At 45.1% G+C, this 27,781-nt stretch overlaps 1 protein-coding gene across 1 annotated transcript in view; it reads right to left on the bottom strand.

The window, feature by feature from the left end:
* LOC147018244 (uncharacterized) overlaps nt 1-27,781 on the bottom strand; it is a 78,886-nt gene that overhangs the window by 35,394 nt on the left and 15,711 nt on the right. Inside the window, exons 2-3 of the mRNA XM_085897761.1 lie at nt 14,793-14,860; nt 14,411-14,663 (exon numbers count right to left, since the gene is read on the bottom strand). Of these exons, the coding sequence (XP_085753887.1) occupies nt 14,411-14,663; nt 14,793-14,860 (321 nt within the window). The remainder of the gene's footprint in view (nt 1-14,410; nt 14,664-14,792; nt 14,861-27,781) is intronic.

Below are 27,781 nucleotides of genomic sequence, written 5' to 3'. Positions count from 1 at the left end.
ATATATATATATATATATACACATATATATGAACATAACAATAACCTCATTATGAGGGTACCAAGTCTTAAGGGCTGGTACCAAATTGATTTTAAGTTTATTCTTGTTCTACCGTAATTATTATCGATATGAAAAACTCTCATCTTGTATGTATGTATGTATGTATGTATGTATGTATGTATGTATGTATGTATCCGAAATACAGCCAAAACAGTACATGATAGCGCAAAAATTTTAGTGCCACCTCACTCACCATTCTCCTGCGGTATACAGTATCAAGTTTCGTTCAAATCGGGCAACGAAAAAATTTATTAAAAAAAAATCAATTCCCGATTCAGCCAAGTACTCTTCAGGATTATTTGATCAATGCAAACAACCTCAGCGGTATCGTTCGCTAGAGCTATCTTTTTATTTTTTTTTTGAAATGATGTTTTTATTAACCACTGTCACAACGGGAACCCAACGGGTTTTTGGGTCGTCTAGTTATTTATTATTATTATTATCTATATATTAATACTGAAGGATCAATTTTGTGCTCCTCCTCGCGGTCGCGTCACATTTTTCTCGGTAATGTGACCTGGACTGAAAGAAACTTCGTACCTGTAAGAGTGCATCGCACATCGTGACAATAGTCAACTTTCAACTCTGAAACAGAATAAACACTTTTCGTTTTACATTCGTTTACATGGCGACGTGTGACGTCACCGCTGAGAGGCGTCAGGTCGTCATGACATCATCGGTCATTCGCTGACGTCATTACGTCTGTCGTCGACAGACCGTTACCGCTGAGAGGTGTAATTCCACCCCTCGAAAATAGCGTCTGCAATGTAAAACCCTCTTCTGCACATGCTGACAACCTCAGAATGTGAATTTGACACAAAAAATGTAACAAGAAACATTGTATCTTCTATATATTAATACTGAAAGACCAATTTTGTGCTCCTCCGAGCGGTCGTGTCACGTTTTTTCTCGGTACTGTGACCTGGACTGTAAGAAACTTCGTACCTGTAAGCATGTATCGCACATACTGCCAATAGTCAACCTTCAACTCTGAAGCAGAATAAACACTTTTCGTTGAGATGGGAGCAAGGAGTGAAGAGGCGGGGGCGGGGGATGAAGAGACGGGGGCAGGGATTGAAGAGGCGGGGGGCAAGGTAAGCAAATTTTGGGCGGGGGGTAAGCAAATTGAGGGTGGGGGTGGGAGGTGGGGGGAATGGGGCAGGGGCGAGGGATAAGTCGGCGGGGGCAAGCACGCCCTGTCCAGTCCATGTCCCTTGAGTGTGGTTGAATGAACGGAATCCGTCTGTGACGGGGTTTCGGCTAGTTATTATTAATACTATTGGGGTACCATTAGCCTTACAGGCTGTGGTACCCTATTGTTTCTGTTCTGTTTCTTTTTACTGTTGTTCTGTCCCATTTTGGGCTTTTATGTTTTTTGCTCGATTATTTTTTCAATATATTATTTTTCTCAGCAACCGCTTGTCCGACTGACACAAAATTTTCAGGGTAGGATTGACCCCCCCTCCCAATGGAGAATATTTTAATGATAATTATGACATCATAGGTCACATGGTATGGCAACCACCTTGGATGAAAAACAAAAAAATTATATCTCTGAAACCGCTGATCAGAAAAATTTGAAAAACTTAGCACATCACATTCAGCTGTCAATGGGGAATAAGGATCTTGTAACAATGACGCATTGTTGAAGTGGTATACCAGCCAAAATCCTTGTCCTAAAAATCTGAACCTTCATACACATAATCCATCCATCCATTGGGACCATACTCTGCGCAGAGCGTTGGTGCTGCCTTGGCAGTCTCCTTGGCTATTGGGCACAATCCTTTACGGGTCGCCACTCCAACACAGGATACCAGCAAGCTGGCACTCATTTTGCTGACCTCGGGAGGATGACAGGCAGTCAACCCCACCTGGTATTAATTCAACAGCCAAGGGGGATTTGAACTCAGGATCTGAGGATCCCAAGGCCACCACCCTAACCATTAAGCCAACACCAGGCATGGGAATTAATGAGGGTATAAAATATCATGGTTATGGATTGGAGGGATCTGAGATGGTGGTGAACAGCTGTCTTGAATACCTGGAGGGAAGAATGACATTGAAGATGTGAAAGTTGGTTCCATGGGTGGGGGGGAGGGGGGAAGAGAGGAATGAATGAGTGGAGGTGAGCAGTGATCCTGGATTTAGGTCGTTTATACAATCGATGACCAAATAAAAATGAAACTGAAATTTATGAGGTCATCCATCATGGGGTTTGGCAGCCACATTGGTTTTTTATAATTTTTAAGGAAAAAAAACAAAAAAGAATCTTCTCCAGAACCGCTTTACAGATCGAAGTGAAAATGCACCCAAATGATCGACTTGCCATGCTGAATAAGGTTTGATTACATGGTCTGGCAGCCATCTTGAATTTACCCAAAACCTTCAAAAATCTTCTCCAGAATGGCTGACTGAACAGATCGAGTGGAAAAATAACAGACATGTTCCCCATGAGTTGTGGAAACGAGGGTGATAAATAATTATTGATAGATTGTTACGAATCTGGAAGCCTCTTGCACACAAACAGACAGCAGTCCCGAAGCTTAGTTATTTCGATAAGTATGTGTATAGTGAGATTCCTCCCTGTGTTTAATGGGAATTTCATGTGTGCTGTGGGTTATTTTATAGTCAGGTCTTTTTACATCTTAAATCCCCCAACAACCCTCCAAAGGAGTCGACGACAACAGCCCCCCTCTGCTTTCGGAACTATTCGCATTCTTCGCGCGCTGGCGTGCCAAACACGTGCATAGGCAGGGTTTCATCGGTCGCTGGCGCTCTGGTTTTCGCTCCAAAAAAAGGGCCTGGAGTCCCTCTTGTCCATTCAACGAGGAGCGAGCGTCGGCCGACGCTCGCCAGCCAATGGGAAGCCAGAACGCATTATACTATTGCGCAGCCTCCTCGAAGAGCGGGCCTCTTCGGGGGGGGGGGGGACATCAACACGCCCTCCACCCAATGAAGGCAGGCTACCGAGGCAACCGACACGACACCCCCCCGCCCCCCGTCCAATGAGGGATGAGGTGACGTCAGAGGCGGTCCCTCTGGCCCCCGCGTGCGAGGGGGAGGGAGAGTTCGGAACGTTCTGTCTGCGCTGACACGGGTCTGCTCTCGCCTGGCCGGTTGGTGATCCATTCGTCTGGTATGGTTTTCTTGTCGTACTCGCAGCGCAAGGGTTCCTCTCGTCTCGTCCACCTTTGTGCTGGCTGGCATCTGTCGCATATCCCTCGCCCCTGGTGTTTGGTGCTGCGTCAAAGCTGTGGGTTCGAGTCCCACCGAAAAAGACCGACCAAACCACACGAGGCGGACAGGTGCACAGGCGGACTCTGACCCCCCAGCTGACCTAATAGATAGGCTATCCTCCTCGGCTGGAGGGTCCAATAAAGACCTGACGGGATACAGTGTGTGTGTGTGTGTGTGTGTGTGTGTGTGTGTGTGTGTGTGTGTGTGTGTGTGTGGGTGCGTGTGTGTGTGTGTGTGTGTGTGTGTGTGTGTGTGTGTGTGTGTGTGTGTGTGTGTGTGTGTGTGTGTGTGTGGTGTCCGTGGGCCCAGTCTTGTAAGTAGAAACCGTTAAGTATTTGCTTGTACATCGATTGCATTTCTTTTAGTCGGTTTAACTCTGCTCCTTGTGCTCCCCTCCCCATTAAAAAATAAACCGCAATTGTTAAATGTACCAGCTCGTTGCCTGTCACTTCTATCTTTGATCCAGCACGGTGCGGGCTAGAGAAGTGGTAAGGCCGTTTGTGCCGTAAGTTGTCATTTGGTCTGGCGCGGCTCTGGTAATTCCCGCTCGGTTACGTCGGACCCGAGTCGGTACATACGACTCGGTTTGGACAGAGTCGGCCGAGGGTGTGGCTTCCCCGGTAGCTAGACGGTGTGAATACTTGGGTAAATTGGAATAGACAAGTGGACCCCACCTCACGCCGTCAAAATATTGACGACCACGCTCCTTTAAGTGACCCGTCGACTCCAGAGTTATCTGGGGTGACGACCTTTCAATTCCGTTGTTCTGTAGGAGATGGCCCAACTGCTCCATCTGGCGATCGTCCTAGCCACCGAACCCGGCACCACAACAATATCACGTGGTTCGGTGGCCATATTGGATTGAAGAAAAATATGAAATAATGTATTCTCTGGAACCGCTTATCCGATTGAAGCAAAATTTACCAAAGATCATCGAACACCATTGCTGCACGTGATGAGGTCATGTGATGTGGCAGCCATATTGGATAGAAAAACAAACCCTTATCCGATCAGGTTGATACTTTACACACGTGATCCTCCACCCAATCATGGGCAGAGTGCAAATTTTCAATGGCATAGGTCACGTCTTAGGATCCGAGGTTCCTGAGTTCAAATCCCACTCAGCAGTTGAATTAATACCAGGTGGGGTTGACTCTGCCTGTCATCCTTACGAAGTCGGAAAAATGAGTGCCAGCTTGCTGGTATCCTGTGTCAGAGTGGCGATCCTTCCAGGATTGTGCCCAATAGCCAAGGAGAGGGCTTCGGCTGCACCAACGCTCTGCACAGAGTATGGTCCCAATGGATGGATGTCACGTGGTTTGGCAGCCATGTTTGTTTGAAAACCTAAACTTAAACCAGAGTTGGTGTCAAAGCCACCCAATGCCCGCCTGTTTATACATTAATCGTTTTTAAAAGACAAGTCTAATAATTAATATTTTTAATAAAGCATTGCAGTGAAGTCTGATCCAAATAATTTTAAAGCAATATATGTATTTGTATATTGTAATCAGTAACAAGAGCGCAAGTGAGCACAATATACGCCCGAACAAGAAGGTAAATACAGAATTATGCTACTACATGGAAAACAGCATCCTCGTTGCCATGGCAACCACTTTAGATGACCAACGTATGTCGTTACACACCGTCTCCACAGTCTGTACCTACGTACCAAATATGAAAAGCGAAAGTTGAAAACTTTGGGAGTTAGAGTGCGGACAGGGACGGATGGAAAACAGCATCCTGGTTGCTATGGCAACCACTTTAGATGAAGAATGTATGTCGCGACACACAGTCTCCACAGTCTGTACCTACGTACCAAATACGAAACATGAAAGTTGAAAACTTTGGGAGTTCGAGTGCGGACAGGAACGGAGGACACTTAATACGCCCCGACATATATATATATATATATTATATATATATATATAATATATATATATATATATATATATATATATATATATATATATATATACATACATATATATATATATACATACATACATATATATATATATACATACATACATACATACATAGTCATGCGCCGCTTAACGACGTTCCGGGCAACGACGGATCGCACATACGACGGATCTGCCAGCTCTGAAAAAAACAAAACAAAAAAAAAAAAAGTAACTGAAAAATTCCTATCGCCGAGTGATGTGAACTTGTATAAAAATAGCACATACAATTATGTACACTGTACAGTACATAATACCTCATAATGATGAGATAATAAACGACAGTGTGGCCCATAAAATGTCATCGCGAAAAAAGCAGGGTCGTGCTAAATCGGGATTCAAGGAAATCGGCTTTCAAACTGAACCAATGTTTGCACGTTTACCTTCCAGCAAGTAGATTACCTTTGAATTGAAGAATTCCACGAATAAATCGTTGTTCTTTGTCGACATTAAAACAGCTTTATTTTTGGTGAAGCTTTTTATTTTGTTAAAACAATCGCACTGTTCCGAAAATATATCACAATTGACAGGTGCTCGTTTATTCATTTGTAAATTGTGATGAATTAAAGGATGTGACGCGTGATCACGTGTCGCGCGGCTCGCACACGAGACAGATAAAACTGCGCGGTCGGTGGGATTGTCCCCGGGGCATTGTCATTTACGGCGGTGGTTCACTTGGCGCTCGTTGAATGGTGAGAATTGAGAGTATACCGGACTCCGTGCTTATGCTCTCTAATTGCTGATTTCTTTTGTGGTGATTGACTGCACGTGTATTCCTCGCTGCACATGTATTCCTTGATGTGTCTGTAGAATCGGCTTCAATCAAGTGAAATAAAGCCTACACTCCGAAGGTTTTTCCCTCGCATTCACTTCATAAATTATAACATCGATACAATGATTACGGATTTATAAAATCCAAACACTAATTATTCACCTTTCTATAATCGATGCGAGAGGAGATTGTAAGCTGCTGCTAACAATACCGATGGCCGTCATGAACAGCACAAAGGTAAATCTAACGTGTTTTCCGTCTCTCTTGAATGCGTGTTACAATTGCCGACAGTATTCAGCACAGTAACATGCTGTACAAGTTTGTATCCGAGGAGCAATAGGCTCCACCATATAGCCTAGGTGTGTAGTTTTGTGTAAGTACGATGTTCGAAAACAAACAAAAAAAAAAAATGATGTTCGCACAACGACGACGTCGCTTAACGACGCATTTCTCAGAACGTAACCCCGTCGTTAAGTGGTGCATGACTGAAAATATAAATATATATATATATATATATATATATATATATATATATATATATATATATATATACATATACATATATACATCGGGCGTATAAAAAATAGTGTGGTAGATAAAAACATTAGAAAGGAAAAAATAACTTGCACCAAAAATTTTAACATTTTCACGCTCGCGCTGACGCTCATGCCGGGGGTGTCACTATAGCTCTCTCTTCTTCGAACAGGCGAGCCAAAAACTGCTTTATGCATCAATATGAATCACATCGCATTACATGGAGCAAGGGTCAGGTCAGGTATGGGAGCATGGGCCAGAGCAGCGCGTCACGGCGTCCACTTTCCGCCGGTACTCCAGAGGCCTCCATCTGGCCATCCCCCAGGCAGATGCCTGGCTCATCTCCATTCGCTGAAGATGCTGGTCAACCTGCTGCAACCATGAGGAACGTGGTCGGCCCATTGGCCTCGTCCACTCACGAGGCTCCTTTGCTAAGAGAATCTGGTGAGCAGGATCAGCGTTAGGAAAACGAGCCACATGCCCATATAACCACATCTGACGCTCACGGACTATGCAGGGAACAAATCTCGTTTGAGTCTCTCTCAGCAACCGCTCGTTGGACAAAAAGTCCAACTAGCAATTGCCAAGGATTCTCCGAAGAGACCGAGTACCAAAGGAATTCAGTCTCCGTCTCAGATTCCTGGTCAGAGTCCAAGTCTCACATCCATAGAGCAAGACTGGAAGCACCAAGGACTTGGAGACTCAGACTTTCATCCTCCCGCACAGGTACCGGCAGCACCACACCCCATGATCCAGTGAATCCACGACTCCCCAGGCTCGACCCAGACGTCTGTTGACCTCTGGCTCACAGCCAGCAGACATGAATATCACTTCTAAGGTAAGTGAATCTCTCCATGACCTCCATCCTCACCAGAAACAGGTGCAGACAGGATAGCAGCAAACAAGATGTCATTGAAAGCCTGGATCTTAGTTTTCACCCAGGAAACCCGTAATCCCAGCGGCTCCACTCCTGATTCAGCACCTCGAAAGGCCCCCAACAGGACATCTAGAGTCTCCGCAAAGATGACTGCATCATCTGCGAAATCAAGGTCGGAGATCTTGACATTCCCAAGCAATGCACTGCAGCTTGATCTCTCAGACATCCTCCCCAGAATCCAGTCCATACAAGTGCTGAAAAGTGTAGGGGCCAGTACACATCCCTGACTAACTCCAGTAACAACTGGAAATAAGTCAGAGATGGTTTCACCACATCTCACAGTACTCTCACGACCAGAGTAGAGTTCAGACATCAGATCGATCAGTTTTGGTGGCACCCCACGAAGACCAAGAAACCTCCAGAGGGCATCCCGATTCACTGAATCAAATGCTTCACAGAGATCAACATAGGCTGCAAGCAGCCCCTGCCGAAACTCTCGTCTGTGTTCGGTGAGGACTCTCAGGGCAAGGATGTGGTCAATCGTTGACCTCTTTGGTATAAAGCCAGACTTCTTTGGACGCTGGTGCTCAAGCAGATGGTGGCGAACCCTATCAAGAACAAAGACTTTGCCCGGCAGTGAGAGCAGAGTCACCCCTCGGTAGTTTTTGCAGTTCTGGCGATCACCCTTCCCTTTCCAGAGAGGGACAACAAGGCTCCTCTTCCAGTCAGTTGGGATGATGCCTATGTTCCAGGCAGAGCACATCACTGCATGCAACGACATGAGTGCAGCATTTCCACCAGCCTTGATAAGTTCAGCATGGATGCCAGATCCCAGGAGCTTTACCCCATTTCAACCGGTTCACCACAGCCTGTTTCCACAAACGAAGGTGAACCACAGTTGATTGGAAGGTCAGCAATAGGGATTGTAACACTCCTGAAGTCCAACTCGACAGCTGGTGGATCAGCCTGGTACAACCGCTTAAATTAACCGGCCCAGCGGGCCTTCACTTCGGACTCCTCTGTCAAGAGCTCACCACCCTCTGCTTTAACTGCAGTACACCGAGGGACGGGCTTAGACTAACGTAATGCGCGAATTCCCCTGTAAGCAGGACGAAAATCACTTGACTACAGGTGATGATCTACCGCCTCACAGATTCCTCGCACATAGGCCTCCTTATCCACCCTTAGTGCACATACAGTTTTATGCCTCAGCTCCCTGAACAGCTCAGATCTGCCATTCAGCCTGGCCATGCAACTCTGGGTAATGGTATCCAGTGTCCCTTGAGACAAAATTCTTCTTCACCTTCCGGTGAGTTCCAAGACAACATCCGGCAACATTAATGATGGTGGTCTTGAAGGCACTCCACAATTCCTCACGATCTTCCAAGATCTTATTTTTAGCTCGCCTGTTCGAATAACAGAGATATAGCGATATCCGCGGCTTAAGCATCATCGTGAAAATGTTAAATTTTTTGTATTACGGAAAAACTCCAACGGATTTCGACGAAACTTGGTGGGGGGGTGGGTAGGTATGGTCCAAGGATCATGCATTAGATTTTGGAATTGGTCCCCCCCCCCCCAAAAAAATTGTTTGAGAAATTTTTTTTTTGCATTTCTACATGTTTTAAGTGATTTCCAACCCCCCCCCAAAAAAAATTGTTCGAGAATTTTTTTTTTGCATTTCTACATGTTTTAATTGATTCCCAGCCCCCACCCCCCAAAAAAATTTAGAGAATTTTTTTTTTGCATTTCTACACGTTTTAAGTGATTTCAACCCCCCTCCCCCCCCGCTCCCAAAAAAAAAAAAAAATAAAAATAAAAAAGTTATTCAATTTCAAAGAAATAATCATTTTATTATACACAATAAATCATATCTTATAGACTGTGGAGAGCTGTCTGTGTCTGTGGGTAGGTGAGTTATAAGCACCACCCATTCTGCAGGTCATGCATTCCCTCCTCTCCGCAAATGTCACAAGCATTGCCTTTTAGCTCGGCCATGCCTTTCCCTCCAACCGCCAAAAAATTTCAGCCATATTTTCTCTTCACAGAGCCCTCATGTACATTTGAGGACTGAACAACGCATCTTCTATCATAAACTAAAGGTCCAGTTTTGAGGAAACAAAGGTCCATTTTGATTGCAACTCAAACGAGGTAACGCATGTTTTGTTTGCAACAATCATGGCAGGGGTGTCATATACACCACCCAATGAAGGTACATCAATTCTCATACTCTGTACAGGAAAGAAAATCGTAATCTTTCATTAAAAATACTTTATGTTTTCGCCTAACTATTAAAAGCTTATAAACAAGCTGATGGATATGTAATGCACATGTTATGTGAAGTGAATAAACATCAACATCAGCTTTGTCGTGAAAACCTGCTTCCGTAACTAATTAGTCTAATCCTGAAGACAACACGTCTTCTGTCATAAAATAAAGGTACCGTTTTGAGGAAACAAAGGTACTTTTTGATTGCAACTCAAACGAGGTAATGCATGTTTTGTTCGCAACGATCGTGGCAGCGGTCGGATATAAAACGCCCAATGAAGGTATGTGCTTGCTTGAGTGCTTAAACCACTTGGCAAGCTCTCCACAAAAAATGTGAGAAATCCTTGGGGTAAGAATACAGTCCCTCCAGACTCCCACCTAGGGGTGGGAGTCTGGAGGGACTGTGGTGGGAGGTTGGAAGTGGTGGGGGTGGGAGTCTGGAGGACTGTGGGTCTGTTCTGTTCTTGTGTATGGCAGCTTTCATTTCTTGGAAGCGCGGCTATGCCATCGACGCTGTGCCCCTCTACCAGTACACTGGAACTCATTTTGCCGACCTCGGAAGGATGACAGACTGAGTGACCCTCACCTGGTGTTAATTCAGCAACCAACAGGGCTCGAACTCAGGACCCGAAGATCCTAAGTCAGCCACCCTAACTACGAAACCAACACCGGGCTATGGGACTGTGGTGGGAGGGAGAAGGGGGTGGGGTGTGTGTCCGGAGGGACTGTGGTGGGAGGAGGAAGGGGTGGGGTGGGAGGAAGCAGGTGATGACGAATAATTGATAGTTCATGTGGTTGGTTTGGTGGCAATATTGGTTTGAAGGGGAAAAAAAGAAAAACGTTTGCTCTGGATAAAGAGGACGTTGTGGGTCAAGTGTCGGTCGAAGTGGGGTTGTATCAAAGTGGGGGGGGGGCATGGTACCCAGCCATAAAGCATCACACCTCTAGTTATTATTATTATTTTTATGATACCATACTTCTGCCATTGTTTGGTGGGATCATTTCCTTTTAAATTCATTTTCTCTGCAACCACTTGTCTGACTGAAAAAATTCCCACCGAATCATGCAGAAAATTTTAATGATAATTACGACATCAAAGTGGCAGTCATGTTGGTAAAAAAGAAAAAAGAAAATAAAAACTTTGGACGTCTTTCTCCAAAGCCACTCCATGGAAAACTAGGATACTCGGTGGAGTGCATACCTCCACCACGCAATGCCTGATCTACCAGAACATACAGTGGGGAGAACAAGTATTTGATACACTGCCAATTTTTCAGGTTTTCCCACTTACAAAGCACGTAGAGGTCTGTAATTTTTTATCATAGGTACACTTCAACTGTGAAAAACGGAATCTAAAACAAAAATCCAGAAAATCACATTGTATGACTTTTAAATTATTAATTTGCATTTTATTGCATGAAAAAAATAAGTATTTGATCACCTACCAACCAGTAAGAATTCCGGCTCTCACAGACCTATTAGTTTTGTCTTTAAGAAGCCCTCCCATTCTCCACTCATTACCTGTATTAACTGCACCTGTTTGAACTCGTTATCTGCATAAAAGACAGCTGTCCACACTCAATCAATCAGACTCCAACCTCTCCACAATGGGCAAGACCAGAGAGCTGTCTAAGGACATCAGGGGCAAAATTGTAGACTTGCACAAGACTGGGATGGGCTACAGGACAATAGGCAAGCAGCTTGGTGAGAAGGCAACAACTGTTGGCGCAATGATTAGAAAATGGAAGAAGTTCAAGATAACAGTCAATCTCCCTCGGTCTGGGGCTCCATGCAAGATCTCACCTCGTGGAGCCTCAATGATCATGAGAAAGGTGAGGGATCAGCCCAGAACTACACGGCAGGACCTGGTCAATGACCTGAAGAGAGCTGGGACACTACACCGTCATGGATTAAAATCCTGCAGTGCACGCAAGGTCCCTCTGCTCAAGCCAGCGCATGTCCAGGCCAGTCTGAAGTTTGCCAATGACCATCTGGATGATCCAGAGGAGGAATGGGAGAAGGTCATGTGGTCTGATGAGACCAAAATAGAGCTTTCTGGTTAAACTCCACTCGCCATGTTTGGAGGAAGAAGAAGGATGAGTACAACCCCAAGAACACCATCCCAACTGTCAAGCATGGAGGTGGAAACATCATTCTTTGGGGATACTTTTCTGCAAAGGGAGCAGGACGACTGCACCGTATTGAGGGGAGGATGGATGGGGACATGTATCGCGAGATCTTGGCCAACAACCTCCTTCCCTCAACAAGAGCATTGAAGATGGGGCGTGGCTGGGTCTTCCAGCATGACGACCCGAAACACACTGCCAGGGCAACTAAGGAGTGGCTCCGTAAGAAGCATCTCAAGGTCCTGGAGTGGCCCAGCCAGTCTCCAGACCTGAACCCAAGAGAACATCTTTGGAGGGAGCTGAAAGTCTGTGTTTCCCAGCGACAGCCCCGAAACCTGAAGGATCTGGAGAAGATCTGTATGGAGGAGTGGGCCAAAATCTCAGCTGCAGTCTGTGCAAACCTGGTTAAGAACTACAGGAAATGTCTGATCTCTGTAATTGCAAAGGTTTCTGTACCAAATATTAAGTTCTGTTTTTCTGATGTATCAAATACTTATTTCATGCAATAAAATGCAAATTAATTATTTAAAAATCATACAATGTGATTTTCAGGATTTTTGTTTTAGATTCCATCTTTCACAGTTGAAGTGTACCTATGATGAAAACTACAGACCTCTACATGCTTTGTAAGTGAGAAAACCTGCAAAATCGGCAGTGTATCAAATACTTGTTCTCCCCACTGTATCTGGCCCAATACATTTTAGAAATACCATGCTATGTATACTTTTTGGCCCAATCTCTCAATGGTAAAGAATCACTTTAAAAATGAAATAATACTCACATCCAGATTCGGATTTGGATCTTCACCAAAATCAAATCAATCCGTCCTTGCGACACACAGGTGTCCACCATGTTTTATCCGAATCCGTCCACAACTTTTTGAGATATCGTGCACACATACAAACCGACAGAAAGTGGTGAAAACATAACCTCCTTCACCTTCGGAGGTGGAGGTAAAAATTGAAACTTGGCATATGTGACGTACTACCCATGTGGAATAAGTGTTGATTATGATGCCATCGGTGCCGTCATTATGACGTCCTAATTCGATACATCTAACACTTTATCCAATCAGCATGAAAATTCTTGAGCGTGATATACAGATAAATGGTTTGAGAGAATTAAATTGATGACATCATCGGTTACGTGGTTTGGCAGCGATATTGGATTGAAAATAAAAACCTTTTACAATCATCTTCACCAGAGCAGCTTATTAGATTGATATGAAAATTCATGCACATGATCTACTATCTTTGGGAAATAAAGTTTGAAAACTGACATCATATGTCACATGGTCTGGCAGCCATGTTGGATTTAACAAAAAATCTTTTCTTTTCTTTTTTAAACCATTTTTCTTGAACCGCTTCATCAAGCGGTGAAACTTCACAAGTATGATGTAGTCGTCATTAATTCAGGGTTCGTACCCTTTTGGGTATCTGAAAATCTATGACTTTCCATGACCCCACATAGGCATATTTTACTCACCCCTACCTCAAAATACATCAGCAACATTATGCAAATTATCAAGGATTTAGAGTTGACCACTATCCTGCTTCAGTTGAATAACAGATTAGGTAACTATTGACATAATGTGGTGGGTTGGATACAGAAGGCCTGTAAAGAACAAAGCAGTACCCTTTTGGGTCAGTACACGCTCAATCCATTTGGCAGAGTCCTGATGACCAGGCCTCGTTGAATTTACATTTCCCGGGAATCGTGACAGCCCACTGTGTGAGCTCGCTTATCGCACCATCGCACATGGCAGTTTCATTGAATTTATCACAATTTATTTTTTATTCCGAAAAATTTGATAATCACAATGCTAATATCACAAATAAAATACTTCAAACTGCCTCCCTGAAAGAACAACTGCCCGTGGTGTGCATTATAAACAAACGCACACATTTTAACTCTGCTGCGCATAGAACTCTGTATTCCCTTCTCCGTTGCCGCTCGCCGAGTAATTTTAAGATTTATTTTTCAAAACAACCCTCCGTAATGAGTGCAAAGAGATGAGATAGATAGATCATTTTACTGCAAGAGAAACGGCTGGTGTCATTTTGCGGGGAGAGCATTGGTTGAGCTGTCCTGAGCTGCAGATTCGCAGTGTGTGCCGAATGGTATGTACATGGTGAAGTAAGATTGAACAAATTACATTCTCGTTTCACAACTGATCGAAAAAGGGAACATCCCCAAAATAGAGGGTGCTTTATTAGCAGAGACACTTGTCTTCTTTTTATTGTCGTTTTATGAGAACATTGGTTGAGATGTCATGAGTGCAGTTTCACGACATGTCAATGGGAAATTGCGTTCCGAGTATGGAACAAAAGACGGGATGAAGAACGATGAGGAACGATTGTCGGGAACGCAGCGCAATATATGAGTGCTCAGGAAGCCATGTTGCTTCTTCATGTAAGCACTCCATGAGTATATGGTTTGAGTTAGCACTGTTTGCAAAACAAATAATCACCCACAGAACATATCACGACAGTGCCGTGACTGGCAACTTACAGCAACACGTATTACATCAGCCAAAGGGTTAAGAAAATAAAGAGTAATCATAAACTATGCTCACCATGCATCTCCAAGTTCTTCATCCCCCGACATAGCAAAGATGCCAAGTAGGGGCTCGCTGCAGCTAAGACACAGCTATGAACTCGGAAGCCCTCGCCATCAACCCATAGCGTAACATCACATCCCGGCTCAGTTTGTCCCAATATTCCAGACTCAGACCGATTCCATCCTCCCATCTGTTCAGTCTCTCTTCGCCTCCAAAGCTCAGCAAGAACAGCTTGAGCATGATCTGGGTTTGTCCATTCAACCTCTCCCTGTGGAAATAGCAAGACTTAAAGATTCAACATTTAATCTCTTTGTTCCTGCTGCTCCCTTGTTGGATACATCCTTCACTCATCTCTTTCAATCTACTTTGTGTCCACTCTCCCACATTCCCTCCTTACATTTTCTGGTTCCTGAATGGAGCATACTTTGCACTCCTTCACATAATCCCGGACATTTATATAAATTCCTGCAAAAAAAAAAAAAATAAACAAAAATAAAGTTTAGAACAATGGGTAATTCAATAATCAAAATATTGACAATTCAGCACTTTGATAGAAAGAAACACCAACAAAAATAAGCTTATGGTCAGGATCCATGATATCATGCAACTAAGTGATCTTCCTCAAAGGCTTTGTGAGGCCTTATGGGGCCAGTGTAGTGGCTGTTGACCAATAAAGTCACAGGAAGTATGATGATGTAAACACCACACTCAACCCTGAAGCATAATTCACCATGATATTAGTGCATTTAATATTCAAAATTCTACAATTTTCTTTTCATTTTGATATGCATCTACACAGGTATTGACTCAGAAGATGAAAATGAGGGCAAAGAGAAAACTGTGGGAAAACAGCAAACACGCACCGGAAGGAGAAGGAAGGAGAGCAATCGCAGAAGGCTGGGAACAGTTTCAATGGGTGGAGTAAAGCTCAGTAGCGGAAATGGGAGAAGGCCATGAGGTGATGGTTGGCAGCAGACGAAAAATGCCATGGGGGAAGAGCTCAAGATAAAAGACTCAGGAAGACAGTTCCAAAGATGAGAAAAGATGGGTTTGAAAAAAATGCAGGGGAGCGTCAAGTATGACATAGTGAGGATAACTAAGTTAGAGAATTTCTTGAGGAATAAATACTGTCGGTCACCACGCCAAACCCTAATGGAATCAAAACTGGTGATGCCAAAGTTAACACTCCGTAAGATGGCTTGAGCGTGGAGGCTTGAATTTAAACTGCAGCACCAAATGGTGACTCAGGGAATGTTATAATTCTCAATTTGGTTGCACATGCCAAGAACGAAACTCAAACATGCCCGCTGATAATTCATCCACACATGGAAAAGTGATCGATCCAACAACCACTGGAATAAAAAGTCAAAATAATGTCGTGGACCCGGGGTCGCGGGATTACGAGGGTGAAAATATCCCTGGTTTCTCCACAGATTCACGGGGAAATCGCAGGCCATCGCACATGAATAAGCTTGTGTCAATGCGGGTCGCTAATCGACCAGGAACGCCAATGATTTGACCACTTGACCCAGTGTCCTCCGTCTGACTACCGTTTAACTAGGAACACGTGGTCACCTTATCGGGGAATCGCGCCCTCAATGCGTACTTGCATTACTTACCGTATCAGGTGCAGCCGAGCGGAGCTGCCAAGTACGCACCAGCTAATAAGGAGATTTTGGGGATAGAACTTCCCAGCTATGCTAAGGTGTGGACCATGCCAGATCAATGGAGGGAAAAACAAAAAAACAAGCTGGGTACATTTATAACAGCACATACATTTTAACAAAGTGAGGCAAGTTATGTGGCACAGTATGGGATTTATTCACAAATGTACAAGGAAAGCAAGGAATTTGTAGGTGTGGAAAAAGAAATGCAATATTCACAAAAGAAGACAGATTTACCCCAAATAAACTTATACAATCTTAAATTACACTAAACATGACAGGCACCAAACAACCAAGAAAAATAAGAGAAAGCCCAGAGAGAGAGGAGGCAGTTGAGGACAAGCGACCTTGTGATACCTGGCATGGTCGGTAGACTGGCGCTACCCAAACGCTTAGGAAGGGGGAGAATGGAGGAAAACTGAAGTGTCTATAGTGTGGGAGTGAGAGGTGCGAGTGTAGAGCAGCGCGTCATGCGGCGTGATGCGAGAGGTGCGAGTCAGTAAAGTGGCTTTGTAAAGAACGGTTGTTCTGGACTTGCCCTTGCTGATTGCTCTTCGTGCGTCCATAGTGGACGAGACGTAGATGGGAGAGAAGATGCACAAGAAAAAGACCTTAACAGAATTGTGTAAGAGTAAGTGCAAATGGTGGTTGCTGGATGCAGCCGAACTGAGTGTTGATGAAACAGGGAGGGTCCAGGCCTGTTCTGATAAGCATACTCTGCTCCGATTCCTCGCTCGGCCACGCTGACTTGTGGCATTATTTGCTTGGCGCTGAAGAGCTCTTGTCCAGCTGCCTTGAGAGGTGAAGCTTGCACAGTCTGCCGAAGTTCGCCTCCCGTGCCATCTGCCGATCTCTGACTGCGATTGTCAGCTGAATTGCTCCTTTTATGGGCCCTGAGTGAGTGAGGAGCTAAAATTCGGATTAAACGAGGCTGTACATGTTTCTAAGTTCCCCCATTGGCATACAGCAGTCACCCCGTGCCATAGCCAAGCCCCGCCAGGCCTCGGAATTGAAAATTGCCCCATTCGCTCTTGGACCTAGCCATGCGTCGGAGTTCAGAGATCAACAAGGGCGAGAGTTTTCAGTTGTGCTCACTGGCCATGAACATGCGCTGGCCTCCATTTAAACATTGTAATTTAGGGCAATCCCAGCGCTATCTGTACGTCATCGAATGAACCCCAGCCCATGCTTGCGCTTCGAGTTGTACCCCGAAACAACCCCACTCTCATTCCCTCGGTATCTTTGGCATCTTTCGAGACTGGTGAGTGTCCAAAGGATAGATGGCAGTTGTTGAGAGGTAAAAGGAGTGTTGTGGCATTCATAGTGAAGAGATTGGGAGAGGTGGTTGTAAAGATGGTGTTTCGGCGTAGAGGGAGGAGGTGTTCATAGCTGTGGCGTTTGTGGTAAAGGCGTGGACGTAGATTGTTGTAGGGATTTTTAGGAGACGTGTGGAGTGCTTATGGTGAGCGTTGTCTGATGAGCATAATGAAGGCCTGAGGTGAGATGGCAGTTGGATTTTGGCGTGGTTTTGAATGGAAATTGGCACACGTTTGCAAAGGAACTTCGCATTCCTGGCACCGCTACCATTCTGCATGCGTGCTTGCTTGCGTGGTTTGCGTAAGAAATAAGGTAAGATAAAGGAATGAAATAAAAGAAAGGATTGAAGATTGAAGACCAAACTAAAAACCCTTTGCAACACATCTTTCCCATTTACCCACTAGACATATGGAAAGGACCAACTAAACAAATACGAATGAAATAACTTCCTTGGGATCACTGTATATTGTACCATTACCTCGGAGGAGTGCCGGTTTTCGAAAACCGCAACAATACATAATCCATCTATAATTCCAGCTGTGTGTGTGTGTGTGTGTGTGTGTGTGTGTGTGTGTGTGTGTGTGTGTGTGTGTGTGTGTGTGTGTGTGTGACTGCTGTTTCTCGACAACCTCTGGTCCGATCTAATTGAAACTTGCCAGGTATATTGCTGGGGACCTGAGGATGTGCCTTTTCAAGGTTTGATATTAATCGGACAAGTACTTCCCAAGTTATGGCCATTTATTTACCAAACCAATGGGAAGACACGTTGTTGCGTGGGCGTGGCCGATGGGGAAGGGAAGCACAGCCACGTTCCCCATTACGGGTTACAACGTACGGGCTTCCGGAGAGTGATGACTTCGTGTATTCTAATAATTTGTCGATTTCTTATGCGCATTTATAGATAAACACAATGGCCCAAGTTATGATCGTTTTCACATTAGACGGTGTATAAATTTCGGGAACATCAGAGTGCTGGTATGCTCCAAACTAGGAAGTAAATTTTTTCTCTCTTCTCTTCTCTTTTTGTTTTTCCTTGCCACGACATTGCGAAAAGGTAAAATACGTTGGCGCTAATTGAATAATTGGGTATTAAAAATAAATTGCGAATAATCGTAACTGCGAATAATATCGAACTTCCCGCTCACACACGTATGGGCACGTGAGAGCGAAGAAACGGCCTGTGTGGTTTATTTATTTATTATTATTATTTTTTTATTATTATTATTTTTTTTACGGGCACGTACTAGTGTTTAATAAAAATGACAACTGAACAGGGGCGGGATACACTTAACAACAAACATAAATTAATGCGAGGAAGAAGACACACACACACACGAAATGGACCTCATCGGATCTTTATTGGACCCTCCAGCCGAGGAGGATAGGTCAGCTGGGGAGTCAGGGTCTGGCCCAGTACCCGTGTGGTTTCTTCGGCCCGCACTTGTGGGGCTCGGGGTCCGTGGAGGGGAACGGGGATCCCTAACTCGAGCGCTCCAACAAAACCCACCATGGTGGGACTCAAACCCACGATCCAGAATCCAAATGAACGCAGCCAGGATTCACAAAACGACCCGGCCAGCCTCGAACGACGATTAACCACCACGAGCACCAACACGACCAAGGAACCCTGGAAAAGTCAGACTCCAGACCGACTCCAAGAGGCTCACACACCCGAAGGACCGACAAGACCAGACCAACGCTTCCTCACGGCTCGCTCTGGGCGTTCTGGCTTCTCATTGGATGGGGCGCGCATGCGATGCTCGCCCATGGCTCATTGGGCAGAGGAAACACTCCATGCCCTTTTTGGAGCTGGTCGGGGCTCCGATCTGAGGCGATAGAAGCCCCGCCCACGTCTGTGCTCGGCACGCATGCGCGTGAGGAAGGCCGATGGTGGCAGGAGCGAAGGAGGATGTTGTTGTAAATCCTAACCAAAAAATAACTCGCAGCGCACACATAAAATTCCCGTTAAACACAGGGGATGGATTCTAACTATACACATACACTTAACGAAATAACTAAACTTTGGGACTGCTGACTGTCTGTGTGCAAGAGGCTTCCAAATCTGTAACAATAGCATACGTCAAAAGTTGTGGACAAGTTATGACAAAAGTAGACAAAAGTTTTCTACAAAAGTAGAAAACAAAGTAGTGGATGAGTTGGTTAAGTGACAAGAACAAGACGATTAGATTTTGGTTGAGGTCCAGATCTGAATATGGGCTATCGGTGGGCTACAAAACGTAAATTATTCAGCCTTGCAGACGTATGCGCTCTACCCCGTGTGTTCTAGTTAACGCTGCCCACCAAAGGCGGATGGAGGTTGTTTCAGCTCTGTTTGTGTGTGTGCAGAATAACTGAAAAAGTTGTGGACGGATTCGGATGAAATTTGGTGGGCAGGATGGGTGTGCAACAAGGAAGAACCGATTAGATTTTGGTGAAGATCCGGATCCAGATATAGACACGAATTATTCAAGTGATTCTTCACCATTGAGAGATCGGGCCAAAAACGATAAACGAGGTGTGTTCAAAAAGTATCCAACCTTAATTTTTCGTGCGTAAACAAATGAAGCTAGGGAGGCGTGGTTTGGTGCACGTATGTAGGCGATCGTAATCCGTATGCGTGAATATTTCCCGCCTGCAGAAGCTGTCAGTCGCCGACAGACCGCCGATGAGTGAGGAAGTGAAAGTGAGCGCCGTCGGATTTTCGTTTTTGACAAAATGACGGATCACTGTGGTCTCATCGCCAGTGATCACTGTGTTGAAGTTGGGATCGCTGTTCACAGTCTCCAGCATGTCCTATGCGATCTCCAAATGGAGTTGCTTCTGCTCGATCGTTAGCAGCTTTGGCACGAACTTCGCTGAGATTCTCCTTAAGCCCAAATCCTCAGTCACAATGGAATGAACGGATCCAATACTGACGCCCGCCTTGTCTGCAAGTTCTCTGATCGTGATTCGACGATCCTGCATCAGCAGGGTCCTCACTTGGTCAATGACGATGTCATTTCGGGATGTTGAAGGCCTACCAGAACGTGCTTCACTTTCCACTGATGTGCGACTATCTTCGAAGCGGTTGTACCACTCTTTTATCTGTGTGGTGCCCATTGCTTCGTTCCCAAAGGCCTGTTGAATCTCACGGATCGTTTCCACTTGGGAATCACCAAGCTTTACACAAAATTTGATGCAGTAGCGTTGTTCAAGTTTTTCCGTCATTTTGTCAAAAACGAAAATCCGACGGCGCTCACTTACACTTCCTCACTCATCGGCGGTCTGTCGGCGACTGACAGCTTCTGCAGGCGGGAAAATATTCACGCATACGGATTAGGATTGCCTACATACGTGCATCAAACCACGCCTCCCTAACTTCATTTGTTTACGCACAAAAAATTAAGGTTGGATACTTTTTGAACACACCTCGTATAGTGGTCTGCAACAGTATTCACCTCCCTCCAAAGTTTTCACATGTTGATGCCACCTGAGCATATTTCATGATGCTTTCAAATCAAACTTAATATATAAAGTCTTCACAAACTACTCCAAAGTGATAAAGCTAAAAATGCAGATAAAATTTGAATAAGTTAGATTAAGAGAGAAAAATCAGATGATTCTCAGTTGTATAAGTATTCAAATCCTTTTCCGAATTAACCTTAAATCACTCCAGGAGCAAATTATTTGTTTGAAAGACCAAGGAGCTTTCCAAAGAAGTCAGACAAAGTGGTGGAGAAACACCATTCAGAAGAGGGTTATAAGAAGATTTCAGTCACTCATTATCCCTTTCACTACGGTGAAATCCATCATTAAGAAGTGGAAGACAGATCATGCCACCCAGACTCTACCCAGATCAAGTCGCCCATACAAACTCGACAGCAGGGCAAGCAGGAAACAGGTTTGTGATGTCTCTGCAAATCCAAGAATGACTTTGAAAGATCTGCACACCTCTATATCCGACATGGGGGTCAGTTCAATCAATAATGTCCCATTCCCTTCACAATGCTGGCCTTTATGGACCGGTGGCAAGAAAGAAGCCACAAGAAAAAGACAGCTAAAAGCTTGTATGGAGTTTGCGAAAAAGCATCTTAATGATACAGCAAGCATGTGGAGAAAAGTTTTGTAGTCAGATAACACAAAAAAAACTTCGAACTTTTAAAATCTATATTCAAAGCGTTACATGGAAGGAAAATTGGGAGGAGGGGGGATTTGGGTGGGGTTAACAAGGGTAAAAAAAAATCATGGTTTTGGATTGGAGACGAACTGAGATGGCAGTGAACAGCTGTCTTGAAGACCTGGAGGGAAGAATGAGATTGAAGAGAATGTGGAAGATGATTCCACAGGTGGGGAAAAAGAGAGGAATAAATGAGTGGAGGTGAGCAGTGATTCTGGATTTAGATAGTTTTACCAGAACAGGGTAAGCCTGGTGTTGGCTTAGTGGTTGGAGTCACTGTCAAGGGATCTTAGGGTCCTGAGTTTGAGCCCCGTTATCCAATGAATTAACACCAGGTGGGGTTGACTCAGCCAGTCATCCTTCCGTGGTCAGCGAAATGCATAGCAGTGTACTGGTATGGTGGGGGGAGGGGCGAAAAAAAAGAAAGAAAGAAAAAGGAAGGAGGAAGGCGGAAGGAGGAAGGAAGAACAGAAGAGGGTCAATGGTAGACCGTGTGAGCTGTGCAGAAACCTGGGGGAACAAAGCATGAAAAGAGCAGTGGGTGCAGTACCAGATCCCCCCTCACCCACCCAAGACAACTGGCAAAGACAAAAATATCCCAACATTCATTGGGATCATGCTGATCCTATGTAGCAAGTCTGGATGTAATTATCCCAGAACTGTAGGAGTCGTCGCGCAACAAACACACAAACGCACTAACACCGGTCTGTGAATTACAGTAAGGATGCAGTGATGTTGGTGGATTTCCAAACAGATGGAAGATTTCCAAGCAGATGAATGACAGTGTGAAAAGGGCAGAGAGAGAGAGAAGATGTGCAAGACCAGTGATGCAGATTTTTATGACACGTGAGCTGAGGCTGTCTGGTCCAGTAGCAGAATCAGTCAGAGTCAAGGGTTGAAAGCACCTTCTCCACCTCCTCAGGTGCAAAAGACACAGAATCCAGGAGCAGATGGGTACAACAAGGAAGGATGGGTACCGAGAGCAAGGGGTTGTGGACACAAGATTCGGAAGAAAACACAGAATTGAGGCATTCGGCCTTCTCACAAGCAGAGTTAGCTGCGGTACCATTTGAAGAGAAGAGGGGATGGAAGGGGAGCATACACCAGAGACAGACTTGACAAGGCACCACCAGGTTTTACAGGAGGGAGACAAGTTTGAAAAGTTAATTCTTGAGGTTGGACAGATGTTGTTTTATTGCTCTCCTGAAAGTAGACACACACTTCTTGTGCATTTTTTGGAAAGCACCGAGATTGCCTTGGATTTGCCTTCAAGGGAGAGCAGGGAAGTTGTTTCAGAGCAACTGCCTCACCATAGGATTCTGTGTGCCATGCCGCGAAGAAAGGTCGGACAATTAAAGACAAGGTGGGATGAATCCGTGCATGAGAGAGAGCAGGCTTGTGTGGAAGAATCCCCAGGCTGAGTAGATATGGGAGACCAGTCCTGAAGAGAGATGGCTACTTGCAGTCCCTTCCAGTTTCCTCGAATAAAATGCCAGACTCACCAGCATTGAGGCAGTTTTCTGAGAACAGCCAGAGAGATGTGGACTTTCACAAGCATATGATCAGATGAACCAACTGGTGCAGAGGAAGAGCAGGAGACATTTGTGGGAAGGTTGATCACCACCAACTCCAAAAGGAAGGATTTGCCATTTGGAGAAATCTGGGTTGGAAAGTTTACAGATCGAGTCAGTCTCACTCACAGAAGTCCTTTGCTGAAGTGCCATGGCTGTTGAGAGAGGTACCAACACCCAGCCAAGCTGCACGGTGACAACTGAAATTGCCACATATGAGGAAGAGAGAATTGAGATGAGTGGTTAAAAGTTTGTCCATGTTGTCTGAAAGAGATGTAGATCGAGTCGTCACTGTTAGGGGGACGGTGCAACAGGAGGTGGGAGCGGAGGAGAAGTCACAGCCAAAGGTACTCCTGGGGGTTGGGAGGTGTAAGGTCAATACAGGGGCAATGAGAAATTGAGTAATTGATGTAAAGTGCAACTCCACCACAAGGGCGTGGTTCAGGCCAATCAAATCAGAGGACAGAGTAACTGAGGAGAAACACGAAGGAGTCAGGGATGTCCTGTGGGAGGAAGAATTCTGTTAAACAGATGACACCTGGTTTATCAGCTGCGGCCTAGATTGAAAGATCCGTCAAATTAGAGCGGAGATCTTGGATGTTTGAGGCCACACAGTTTGAGATAGGGGGAAAGGAGGCATTGGGATGGAGCAGGACTTTGGGGGGAGGCTTTGCAGGAGTTAGGTGAGGCTTTGGGGGAATGTTTGAATGTGTGGGGAGTGGGGGAAGGTTTAGAAGTTGAGGTGAGGGGGAAGCATTTAAGGGTGAGGTGATGGGGAAGCATTGAGAGGGTGGGGTGAGGAATGAGGCAGAAAGGGGGGACATGAAGCTTTGAGGGGGTGGGGTTTGGGCGGTTGCTTTTACCGATTCTATATTCCCAATTTTGATCAATGGAGATTAAAAAATCATGGGATAGGGGATTAGAAGGCGGAAGCAGAAAACCACCTTGGGGAGTGGGGCAAATGAAGTTGCTGCAACTTCCATCACATGACCCTTAATCCTCCTGTCAAGTTTGGTTGAGATTGGATAAGCAACGATGGAATATATTGTGGTCAGATAGAGAGACAGACACACCAAAATGAATATTTTAGTATAACTTTGTGGCTTGTGATACATGTACCTGTTATTACCTTGGCCACTGAAGGTGGAAGGAGGTTATGTTTTCACCCCTGTCTGTCTCTGTTACTTGCAAAATCGAAGATTTTTCAAGTATATTAGTCAGTCGATTTTGTTATTACCTCAATCACCGAAGGTGAACGAGGTTATGTTTTCACCACTTTCTGTTTGTGTTTGTTTGCAAATGTGTGCGAGATATCTCAAAAAGGTGTGGACGGATCTGGATGTAATTTTGTGGACAGGTTGGGTGTGTGACAAGGATGAACCAATTACATTTTGGTGAAGACCTGGATCCGGCAACTATAATTTTTTTTAAGTGATTCTTCATCATTGAGAGATAGGGCCAAAATGATATATAGCACGATATCTGAAAAACTTGTGGACGGATTCGGATGAAACTTGGTGGACATGTTCGGTGTGTGACGTGGAAGAATTGATTCAATTTTTGTGAAGATCCGAATCTGGATCTAATAAATTTTTACGTGGTTCTTCACCATTGAAAGATCGGGCTAAAAATGATACGTAGCACGATATCTCAAAAAGTTGTGGACGGATTCTGACGAAACTTGGTGAACATGTTGAGTGTGTGGTAAGGACGAATTGGTTTGATTTTGGTGAAGATCCGGATTCGGATCTGAATACGAGAATTATTTTTATTTTAAAGTGATGCTTAACTTTTGAGAAATGGGGCCAAAAATTACACAGTACTGTCTGTGTAGCATGATATTTCAAAAATGTATTGGGCCCAACATGTTCGCGTGGATCAGGCATTACGTGGTGGAGGTATGCGCTCCACCGAGTGCCCTTCGAGTTCTGTCTGTCTCTGTCTGTCTGTTGCCTACACGTCGCAATTCCAAACTGATCATCATGAAACTTTACCAAGTTGTAGAAGTAGTCTCAACTGAGAAGCCTATAGATTTTGACATCAAAGGTCATCTTGACGTCATATTTCTAAAAGCGGCATTTTTCATCCGATTGACTTGAAATTTGAAGAATATTTGCATATTGCATTGCTGGATTGGGAAACCAACCATCTATGAGATCAAAAGGTCAAAGGTCAACTCAAGGTCAAATTTCTAAAATCATCAATTTCAATCTGAAAAATAATCAATTTTCATCCGATTCACCTGAGCTTATGCCTTGTTTGTTTATTTGCAGGATATCTCAAAGTTATGGTCCGATTCAAACAAATTGGCCGTGTGACAAGGACGAATGGATTCAATTTTGGTGATGATCCGAAACCAGATCTGATCATTTTTTTTTTTTTTAGCAATTCTTCACCATTTAGAGATGGGACTAAGCTGGTGTGTGTATGTGATGATCATATATATTGTTACGGTTGTGGAAATTCGCATTACACCATAAAGAGTCCTCAGGTGAGATATACCGGTATGTGTATGTGTAGTTAGCCCAAACCCGTTGTATAGAGGGAATACATGTGATCCATTCGGGCTGCGATGCTTCAGTTAGCCGTTTTTCTTTTGCTGTAGTTAATTTGGTACAAAAACAACGAACCTCGCCACAACCAACATCTCAACAATCACGCCATTCACTACACGACGCCACCTTCCACAACTACGCTACCACATCTTCACCACTCGCCATTCAACGAGCACCATGCGGGCGCGTGCAAGAACAAAAACCAACAATGCTTGTGGGGTTTTCCCACCTGATGCTTCCGCCTGAATCCCCCCCCACCATGCTTGGTGTGAAGGGGAGGGGTGTGGCAGCTCACTCCCGATTGGTGGATGCATGGCGTGAGGCGGTCGGAGTGGGGGAACGCCCCCTTAGAGAGCTTTCTGGAAACGCCTCGAAGGAAAGAGGAGCCAAGAACGGGGCGGAGCGAAGGGCGGAGCCGGCCACTACAAAAGGGTGGGCGTGAAGAGTCGTGGTTGGTTGGTTGTTCCCTTGTCCCAGTTGGAGGCTGAAGGCTCTTGGTTCGTGCAAGCGATTGACAAAAAGGCGTGGACGTGAAGGTCGACGAGCGTTCCTTTTCCTGTTTCCTTGTCCCTGAAGGGGAATTGTGGAGAGTTGCGGTGATCGTCCCTGGTCGGAGGTTCTGTTCGTTCGTCCGAGCTGTCAAGCAGACCACACGAGCGACGCGCGGCACGAGCTTGCGGACCACGCCGGAGCGACTCGTAGTTACGGTCGCCAAGGACTCGACGCGCTCAGGGAAGTCGCGACTTCCTTTTCTTTTGGGGTTTTGTGTAAATGTCTGTGGGTGGCGCCAGTCTTGTAATAATTATATTCGGTTTTAACTCTTCACCTGCTTCCTTTTGACTGTATATACGTGTGTGTGTGTGTGTGTGTGTGTGTGTGTGTGTGTGTGTGTGTGTGTGTGTGTGTGTGTGTGTGTGTGTGTGTGTGTGTGTGTGTGTGTGTGTGTGTGTGTGTGATAAAGTGCTTGCTTGTTGAACTGTTTTCCCGTTTCGCTTCGTCTTTTCTTTTATTGAATCTCCATCTTGCATCACGTAAGGGATTGGTAGTGGGTTTTAAAACACCCGGCAATTAATCGGAACCGTCAAGGCCGACGATAACTCCGCTCGGTTATCCCTGTAATACGGAACGAACCACTTAAGCGGTTCGTGTCCGGAGTCAGCCTGTGGCGTGGTCCCATCAATCGGCAGATTACCCGCGCGGGTACTTGGGTATATCGACATTCGGCGATTCACCCTATTTCGCACGGGTAGACTGCGGACTGGGTGGCGGTGGGGTTAAACCCCCACCCGTGACTGGTTTCTGGCGGTAGTCCCAGGAGGGTCACGACTGAATCGTCCGTCCGGTGGGCGACGCGGTCGCAATTCGAGTTACGTGGCCGATCGCACGGCGGCGGGAGCGAATTCGCAACAATATATTATATTATATATATATATATATATATATATATATTTCTTCTTCTTCTTTCGGCTGCTCCCGTTAGGGGTCGTCACAGCGGATCATCCGTATGATCCGCATAGTGATTTGGCACATGTTTTACGCCGGATGCCCTTCCTGACGCAACCCTGGTCGCCTCTTACGACACAGGGATATGGTACACCTATTTTAACCGGGGTATACACCAGCCCAGTATACTGGTACTCATTTCGCCGACCTCGGAAGGATGACAGGCTGAGTCAACCCCCTGGTGTATTAATTCAGTGGCCCAACAGGGATTGAACTCAGGACCTTTTGGATCCCAAGCCGCTGCACCAACACCAGGCTGATATATATACATATACATATACATATACATATACATATATATATATATATATATATATATATATATATATATATATATATATATATATTGTTGCAAATTCGCGCCCGCCGGCGTGCAATCGGCCACGTAACTCGAATCGCGACACGTCGCCCACCGGACGGACAATTCAGTCGTGACCCTCCGGGAACTACCGCCCGGAGCCAGTCACGGATGGGGGTTTTACCTCACCACGATCGTGCCAATTGTCCACCCGTGCAGGATAGGGTTGCTCTCCAAATTCGACCTACCGAAGTACCTGCGTGAGTGGTCGACCGGGCGATCGTACCTCGCCGCAGGTCGACTTCGGACACGAACCGCTTAA

This window comes from Eptatretus burgeri, chromosome 10, assembly GCF_056783735.1.
Source record: "Eptatretus burgeri isolate ZD-2024b chromosome 10, Ebu_testis_v1, whole genome shotgun sequence".
Lineage (NCBI taxonomy): Eukaryota > Metazoa > Chordata > Myxini > Myxiniformes > Myxinidae > Eptatretus > Eptatretus burgeri.
This window is presented reverse-complemented; position numbering and strand designations above follow the sequence as displayed.